Raw genomic sequence first — 9524 nt, forward strand, 5'->3', positions numbered from 1 at the left:
CTGGAGGTAGAAGGAATTGGCCAAAGAGAAAAGGATTGTGTCATAGAGAACCCCCCCCCCCCCCAAAGTGTGTGTCTGTGTGGGTGTGTTAAGAAAACATTTTCTATAATAAGCATTTCTGGGCTATTATGTATTACATGTTGTATAGAGGAATCAATGGGTAGATGTGAAAAAAGGAAAATAATGTGTAAGCCTTCTAGGATAGGGATTGGGAAGTTAAGAGTTCGGAGTTCCATTTCCTCTTTTACAATGAGCTGGAAGAAATCTTAAAACCTTAGTAGATTCTATTTTGATTTTTGCCAGAACAAAATAGTTGGCAGAAGTGAATAGTTATTGTCCACCCATCTGAGGTCACCTGCCTTTGCTTCTGTCTGTCTACAGGTTACATAGATTACATAGATTGAATTACTGAAGATGAAAAATTATACCCCTGGACTCCTGAGCTTCATAAATACCTTAAGTAAGCCTTAAAGACCATAAGTATGATATTCCTGTTTTGTGATTGATCGGTGTAACATCAAAGCAGTACAAATATGAGATCAGCCATTTCTTTTTTTATTGTTAAGGTGTTCAGAAACATAAGCATTCCCTAATCCATGGATGGACAATTATAGCAACTTTCCAACCTGTGGACTTCAACTCCCAGAATTCCTGAGATAAGTCATAAAGTTGCCATAGTTGCCCACCCCTGCCCTAATCCATTCAAAGTCAATAATAGGACTAGTTGTGCAGCTGTCAATGCCGGGGGGGGGGGAGTTCTTGACTTACAACCACAATTGAGCCCAAAATTTCTGTTAAGTGAGTTTTGCCCCATTTTACGGCCTTGCTTGCCCATAGTTGTTAAGTGAATCACTGCTGTTAACTTAGTAACCTGATTGGGAAGTGAATCTGGCTTCCACATTGACTTTGCTCGCCAGGTGACAGAATGTGATCACATGACCCCAGGATACTGCAATCGTCATATAATATGAACCGGTTGCCAAACATCTGAATTTTGATCACGTGACCAAGGGGAGGCTGCAACAGTTGTGTGGAAAACAGTCCCAAGTCACTTTTTTCAGTGTCGTCGTAACTTTGAACAGTTACTAAATGAATCGTTTCAAGTCGAGGAAAACCTAGAGTGTCAGACTTAACAGACAGATTCTATTAATGTAGGGTTACAATAAAATAGAATTTGTTTTATTCATATTTCTGCCTGGTCTGTCTATTAAGGTTGACATCAATCTTGCAAGTCTGAAAGTACTTTTCTCCTTCTGTCCCCTTTGCAGCCCCAAACTGGTGGGGGTCTCTTCTCTTGCCCACCCAAATGGTTGATGTAACCATTTCCCGGTTGCATTTCTTTGCCTGGTCTCCCAATGTTATTCCAACATACCATTGCAGGATATTCTAAAGCGGACGTTCTCAACCTCTAAAATGCGTGGACTTCAACTCCCAGCATGCCCCAGCCACAACACCGGCTGAGGAGTTCTGGGAATTGAAGTCCATGGGTCTTTAAGCAGCCACAGTTGAGAAACCCCTTTCTAAAGAATTGCCAATTTTCAGTACATCGTCTTGATGCTCTTTCTCTTTTCTTCCCCATTCCCTTTTTTCTTTTTCTTTTAGAATTCCCATGATGCTTCGGTCAAAAGACACGAAAGAGGAAGCAGCCATGCGATCGTTGGTCTTCACTTGACGATGCGAGGCAGAATGGCTGCTGTAGAAGCTGCAGGCATCCTTCAGAATCCCAGGGCCAAGTCTCTCTTGGCCAAAGACAGAAAAGAGTCCCAGCAGGAAAATGGGGCAGCTAGCCACCTCTCCGAACCCTGTGATGCTTCCTTCGCTGGGGCAGAGCCGAATCGGCAACAGGCGCCAGCCAGCAAGCTGAAGAAGACAGCCTTTAAATTCTTTGGGGGGAAGAGAAGCATTTGCACCCTACCAAGCTTTTTGGGGGGGAAGAATAAAAGCCAGGCCAAGGGAGCCTCCAAAAAGGGTCTCAGCAAGAGCAAGACTCACGATGGCATCAGTGACGTGGCGCATGAAGAGGCCACTTCTGGATGCCTCAGGAGTTCCTCGGACGGAGGGCCAGACTTCCCTCCTGCCCAGCTGCTGCCAAGCTCTCCAAGCGTTCTTTTGGGAACTGAGCTCAGAGTTGGCTTCGCCCAGAGCTCAAACTTTCTGTCCAGCAGCTCTGAAGGCTTTGAAAAGAAGCTGACGGGAGAGAAGTCCTTCTTCCTCCCCAGATCCAAAAAGGGGCTGAAGGGGCTTTTCAACAGCATTCGCCGGCATCGGAAGAACAAAGTTGCTGAACCTGAGAAGACAGAGCTGCAAGAATGGGCTCTCAGGGACACCGGGACCGAAGAACAGACGATGGGAAGTGGGCTGGGTGGGAGTCCTCAAAGTGGAACTGTGACGCCAGAATGTGTGGAGAATTTCTCTGCCGATGCTGTGCCTCAAATTGCCAACCATAATGAGGCAGGAGAGATGGACTGCTTGGCCTCATCCCCAGTGAGGTCCATTGGTGAGGCAGCTAGAGGACCAGCGTCTCCTGAAGGATCTCGAGATGAGCAGCCAAACCTGGAGGACGTATGTGCTGACTCTGCCTATGGTGACCTCCCTGATGCTTTTGAACCAGAGTTCCTGGAGAAGAACCCTCCTTGCCTATCATCCGGGGAACAACTTAGCTTGATGTTTGGGGAGGTGACGTCCCTTAAAAGCTTTGACTCTTTCACCGGTTGTGGAGATATCATTGCAGAACCGGATATTGATAGCATCACAGAGAGCTCGACTTCTGTGGAACGCAGCCAGGATGCTACCAAGAGGACCTCTTGTTTGGTTACTTACCAAGGCGGAGGGGAGGAAATGGCCCTGCCGGAGGATTTAGAAGAGTACCTCCAGCAGATGTGGGCAGGAGCCATCAAAGGAGATGTAGCCTCTGAAGCACATCTGCCGGAACTCATAACCAAATGTGACCTTCAGGGCATGAACGGTGCCAAGCAGGAAGTTAATTTATACACTGAAGGAACAAGGAACGATATAGACCCTCTGACACCACATAGTGATCAACAAGAATCTGCTCCCAATAGTGATGAGGGCTACTACGATTCTACCACCCCAGGTCCTGAAGATGAAGCTGTTGATGGTTTAGATGAAATCAAAAAGGACCGCCTTCCGAGGGACAGCTACAGCGGGGATGCTCTTTATGAGTTCTATGAACCAGACGATGCACTGATGAGCCCATCTCATGGAGATGGATCCTGGTTTGATGGGAAAGTGTCTCCTTCAAAGATATTTGACCAGTTTTTGGACTTTGCTCTCCCCGATGAGAAGGACTTGATCTGGCTGATGGATCAGAAAAATGAAGTGATGGAAACAGAAGAACAGAGGCTGGCAACTCTCCAGAAACAGCTGCTTTTTGGGGAGGTGCAAAGAGAGCCGGCCCTGAAACATCTCCAGGAGCTTAGAAGAGACCAACATCTGAGACCAGGGCAGTTGTCTGAATGTAAAATGCAAACAACCGGCTTAGTTGGGAAGAGCTTGAGTTGCCTTGGTTGTGAGCAAATGGATTTTTGTGCTTTGAACAAAAGTCTAAGCGTTGGAAAGAAGCTAGCAGAAAGCCAAAACTGGGAAGATGATCTCCACAAGCAGCTCTGTCCAGAAAAGCTTTGTGATAGCAACAGCACCACTAAAGCACACAAGAGTTGCCTTCTTCAGCCATTAGAGAATAGTTCAGAGTTGGGCTCCAGCGATGAACATCCGGTGCTTGATTCCTGTGCTTTGGCTTCAGGAAACTCTGTGACCTTCCCTCTCTACAGAGCGCATGGCCACCACGGCTGCTCTCCAAGAGCTGACTTTCAAGAGCCCTGCCAGGAACGCAACGAAGAACCAGAACAAGCTGTCAACTTCTCACAAGCCTTGGTGGAATTCACCAGCAATGGGACTCTTTTCTCCAGCCTGTCTGAAAGTCTTAGAAGCTCCGATTCAGGCTCTGAGTTTACTCAGAACCTTCCTGACCTACCCACAATGGTGACTTTTGACATTGTCGATGTGGAACAAGAAGGGGAAGGGGAATGCGAGGAGCATCTGGAGATGAACACGGATGAGGACATGACTTTTGAGGCTTTCAGAGACACTTATGACTCCAAAGCACCCTTTGCTGAATGTGATGAGCGATTGTTTCCTGAGTATCCTCAGATCTCTTTCCACTGGGGAGCTGCCAGCCTTCCTCGGCGTCTGCGGCTTCAGGAGCTGAATGCACCTCTGCTGGAGCCTCTGTCCATCTGCAGGAGAAGCCGATCTCTTGATACTGAAAGTCTGGAGTTTGAGCTGGCAAGCTTGCAGCTTTCCAAGAAAAGTTTTAGGCCGTTTGAGCTCTGTAGCAGTTCCAAAAAGGATCCTGGTCCTCTTGGATTGGACAATGGCCAGGAAGGTGGGCCACATTCTCCAGAAGAAAGAGAAGAAGCTATTGGTGGCCTCTCATGGCCAGGACGGTTGAATGTACCACATGGCAAGGAGGATTTTTCCTTGCAAGAAACAAAAACAGGAGAGACTGGTTGGCATACACTCCCCTCTCAAAGTCCCTGGGGAATATTGGAGGACTCTGACATGGCTCCACCTTTGGCTCATCTGGGGCAGAATTCCACCAAGGAACCAGCTGGACACCTTCACGCAGATGGAACCAACCATCCAGCCCTTCCAGCATTGAGACCACTGACCAGGCCCTCCACTCTGTTTCTGCAGGCCCCTGTGGTGTCACCAGAGGGCTCTACTCCTCAGAGGCCTGGGGGGGACAGTCTGTCTAAAAAACATGCTTGGGTCCTCCCTTTGGGAGAGGAAGAGCTAGACTTGCCTTTGAGCTGTGATTTCCCTTGCTCCTCTGACAAGCCGCCAATGTTTAAGCCTAGGGATGTGGCTCAGGGAACGTCTCAGCTTCACACCGAGCAGTGCTGAGAACCACCCATGGGGGCTGAACGTTGGGGAAAGTCTAGACCCAGAACATTTGGGAAGCACTTCCTGCCAGCTAGTTGGTCTATAAACTTAGCTAGCCAAGTAGCTTTTGTGAATAGGGCTCCACCTGAATTGGAGGGAGCTTTTCTTCCGGTGGGCTGTGAGAATGCAGAAAATACTGCAAATACTGTTGACTTTGGTTTGAAGCTATGAGAACTGGGTGAAATGTTGATGTTTCTCCTTAAACGGACATGCTTGTAGGTAGAGGGAACTTCTGTTGATCTACAAAATGATATGGAGAGAACAGGGGCATTCTCAGAAGTTGAGATGGGAATAAAGTCCTGGATTATTTCCAATTGCACCATCATGGGAAGAGAAGCAGAAATAATTTCCAAAAGTCAATAGGTGGCCAAAGTTAGAAGGTATATTTAGGAGGAGCAAAAAGCTGAAGGACCTGCCAAAATGAGAGGTTTGCTCATGGTGAAACTTGTTAGCTCCTAGTTTTTGAGGGCACGTGTACTTGGAAGGCAACCTGCTAAGCTGCTTTTATTCCAAAAGGTGCCTGTAGAAGAAAGAGAGGGCAAATAGAGAGGTGCTGGCATGCTTACCTTTATGTCCCAGAACTTCCTCCAGAGTTGGGGGTGGGGCCCATTCTCTCTTTCTTTTTTTAGCTGGGAGGGAAGTTGAGGGACAGAATCAGTGCCTTAAGCCTTCTAAAGGCTTAGCACCCATTTTATATCCTCCCAACGGGTCTCGACCTGGGCCATGGTTGGAATGTGGCCTTTGACAAGTGGCACAAGGTCTCTGACAGCCTTTCATCAACAGAAGTCTGGCCCTTGTGATCTATTGGATTGTGGCTGTGCAGCGTATCTTAAGTGTGTTTACTTGTTTCAGCAGCATTTCCCAACCTTGGCAAATTGAAGGTGAGTGGATTTCAATTCCCAGAATTCTCAGCAATGGCTATGCTGTCTATGGAATTGTGGGAGTTGAAGTCCATATACCTAGAAATGGCCCAGGTTTGGAAACCCTGCATTTGGGGGGGGGGGGGTTTGCTGCTCAATTCAGTTGGGCTTTCTGTAGTTTTAAAGGGGGGGGCAGAAAACTATCCAACTTGTTGCTTGTTAACAAGGAGATTCCTTTGCAGTGGAAGGGCTGGGTAAAATAGCAAGGAGTTGGCTAAATTAGGGCAAGATGTGATTAGAGGGGAATGGCCAAAAAGGCTCTGAAATAGGTAATCTAGAAGGGTCTTACTTGGGGGTATATTGCTTTTAAGTAAGCCATGCATACAATTAAAAAGTTAAAAACACTTCTTGATACTAAAACAAAGTAATGTCAGTGCAGAGGTGGTCTTGCAACGTCTGAAAGAGCATATTTTAAAAGGAGCGGGGAACCCCAATACATGCAAAACTGCCCTTATTTAAAGTAATGGGATTCTGTTTTGTTTTGTTTTTTATTATGGTTAAATTTTAGAGCTGTGCAACGTTTCCAGTTTGATTCCAGAAAGGAGTCTTGCCTTGCTTGTAAGTGTTGGCTCCTGTGTGTTTCTGAACCTGTCCCTAGCACTTTCAAGACACTGTGGCATTTTCCAGGATCAGCTGGCCATTGCAGAAAGAAACCATCCGATCTAGAGAAAGGATGCAGTTGCTTTAATGAGTTACATGCAGACACTCTGTGTGTGTGTGTGTGTGTTTGTGTTCCGAAGTTCATTATTTGGAATCAGATTTAAAGTGCTGCCGGGCAGAATATCTGTTGAAATCAATTTTCTAGGGTGCCCAGAATGCTTGGTAGATATATCTGTGGAATGAGGGGTTCTTGGTTCTCTGGGAGCTTGGTTGTTTTTTTGCAGACCTTTCATTACCAAACTAGGTAACATTATCAGTGCTACTGATGATGTTACCTAGTTTGGATAATGAAAGGTCTACAGGAAAAGCTCAGAAAACATCAAGGAATATTTGAGCTACAAATATTCTCCGTTATTGATAATTACAAAATTTGTGCAGGAGAACTTCAGGGAGACTCAGCTCCAGCAATCCAGCAACACTTTCCCCATGGTTGCCCCAGCGGTGTTCAGAATTCGCAACTGAGGCAAACGTTGAGAGTCTGATTGCTGATACTCCAGAATCCTTTTGGCAGAAGGACCGATGGGCCTGCTGGCAGAGCAAGAGATGGTCTCACTGCTGCACGAGGATGAAGAAGTTGACCAGCTCTCTGTGATTATCACCCATTCTTCATTGGGCTGCCAAAAAGCCCTTGAACCCTTGAAGTCCCTGGAATTAAATGGGAATGAAAAACAAAACCCTTGTGATTAACTTAATCTGGGCATATCATTTAAGTTCTCCCTCTAAACAGGGGCTGGAATATTTGAGGCTGTTGTCTTCTGGAGGCTGCTCTTGCAAAGAAGCAAACGGGGCTCTTGGCCATAAAAAGGCTGCTTCCATTTGTAGCAAGTCAAGGATTTCCCTTGGAGGAGTAGCCATCCCTGGAGAAAGAAAAGCTGAAATTGGGTAATAAAATAGGGGCAAAACTACTACAGATAGTCCTTGACTTATGACCACAGTTCAGCCCAAATTTCTGCTGCTGAACAAGACAACTGTTAAGTGAGGTTTGCTTCATTTTACGACCTTTCTTGCACAGATGTGAAGTGAATCACTGCAGTCATTAAGTTAGTAACATGGTTTTTAATCTGCAAATCTGGTTTTTCTGTTGACTTTGCTTGTCAGTAAGTTGCAAAAGGTGACCACATGATTCCAGGACATATTTGCAACCGTCATAAATGTGAGTTGGTTACCAAGTGGCTGAATTTTGATCACATGACCACGGGAATGTTGCAACAGTCTTAAATGGGAAAAACAGTCATGTCACTTTTTTCAGTTTCAGACTGTCACTAAACAAATGGTTGTAAGTCGAGGACTACCAACAGAGGGGAAAAGTATGAAGTCCTGAAGTCTATTGAATAAAAATAAAATAAAGGACAGACTGTTAGTGTTTGATGAAAACAGTTAAGTTGGGCAGAAAGATTCTATTTCAATCTTAATAATAACACAGTTGGAAGCAACCTTGAGGTCTGCTAGTCAGCCCCCTGTTCAAGCAAGAGACCCTATACCATTTCAGACAAGTGACTGTCCAATCCCTGCTTGAAAGCCTCCAGGGAGATTTCCCTGCCATGTTGTTATTATTATTATTATTATTTTGGGGGGGGGGAGATGGGGAGTGAACTTGGAAGTTACATAGAGGCACCTTGGAAGCCCTTCCTTCCCACCTCCGATATTTGGGAACAAGTTTTCCATCTGATCTCCATTTTCTCAGACTCTTCTGGTCTTGGACTTTGCTACTAACCGTCAATTTGCCATCTCCTTCAAAGGGGGGATTCTTCTCAGGATCCCAGTTTGGGTAGTGAATGGGAAGATTTGCTTGAAAATCCCTAAAACCTCCCTCCAAATATTTGGTGGCACATCGAGCAGGCTGAGTGTGACTGAGCCCAACGGTAGCCTCTTTGTTAGCACCACCCATCTGAAAATATCTAAGACGGCTTTCCTTCTGATTCATAGAGCGATGTCCCCTGTTGCTCTTAGCCAACATGACCCTTGGCCAATGTTTGGATCCCGTATATCCCTGACTGCAAGTCTGGGTGATTCCAAGCCAAACGGCAGCTCACTGGCCATGGGCCATCAGCCCTTGAAGATCCTCCAAATGTTGCCTACCTGGGACTTCTGAAATAGAATGGAAAGATCTGTTGAAGGGATCTCTGTTTTCAATTGCTGCAAACGATGCTGCTGCCGATAGGATGGGTAAAGTGCACTGTATAAAGTGTCTTATTCATGGATTGATGCTTTCGGTTGTGTTGGGTTTGGCGTGGCGTGCACATCGTTTTTTCTTCCTTTTGAAAATATCACCAAAGACATCTTGTAGAATTGTTAAATGGCGTAAACACTTCTTTTTTATTTGGTTGTTTGTTTGGGGAAAAGGGGTTTATCATAGGTGTTCAAACTAATAAGAATGTTTGTCTATAGATATGTATTTGTTAGTCTCTGGGTTTTGGATGTTTATAGAAATGCTTTTTTTCCCTAAAGAAAACCAATGTTATAATATACTACGGTGCAGAAGACTTTGACTTTGCATCTGACCTCGTTCTAAAGGGGTTTCTGATTTTGGTGTTGTGGCCTCTTTGGAAAAAATGTGAATTGTCACAAGGAATTGTTGGCTGAATTGTGAGGCTGGGCAAGCACGAAAGCTAGAATAGTAGAGCTGGAATGGATCTTTTCATCTTACAATCTGTCTTGCAGTCTTGGTTGGACTTGATCGGACATTTTTGACTTCAAGGCTCAAGAAATAGAGAAGATGAAGATGGCAATTTCCATAGCACCAAACGTTACACAGAAGGAGATATTGTTCTGTCAATTGGGGGGAAACTGCCATGGCTTTGACGGCTCCTTTGTATTAAAATACGTACTTAGTGCATGTAGAAAAACAAACGTCCATTAGTTCTTTGAGGTAGCCAGATAAGTAGCACAAGTACAAGCACCAGCTGCCCCTATGTTGTAAGATTACATTAACAGAATCTTGCACATCTGAAAGTACAGGCAGTCCTCGACTTACAACCA

General features: G+C 45.5%; 1 protein-coding gene across 1 annotated transcript; it reads left to right on the forward strand.

The window, feature by feature from the left end:
- The first annotated feature begins 375 nt into the window (after nucleotides 1-375).
- AMER1 (APC membrane recruitment protein 1) lies at nucleotides 376-5946 on the forward strand. The gene is made up of 2 exons (XM_081964348.1): nucleotides 376-460; nucleotides 1603-5946. Exon 2 carries the CDS (start codon nucleotides 1675-1677, stop codon nucleotides 4924-4926), a length of 3252 nt encoding a protein of 1083 aa, XP_081820474.1. The 5' UTR covers nucleotides 376-460; nucleotides 1603-1674; the 3' UTR covers nucleotides 4927-5946.
- The last annotated feature ends 3578 nt before the right edge of the window (nucleotides 5947-9524 follow it).

The sequence above is a fragment of the Natrix helvetica genome, assembly GCF_964273705.1.
Source record: "Natrix helvetica genome assembly, chromosome: 11".
NCBI classification, from domain to species: domain Eukaryota; kingdom Metazoa; phylum Chordata; class Lepidosauria; order Squamata; family Natricidae; genus Natrix; species Natrix helvetica.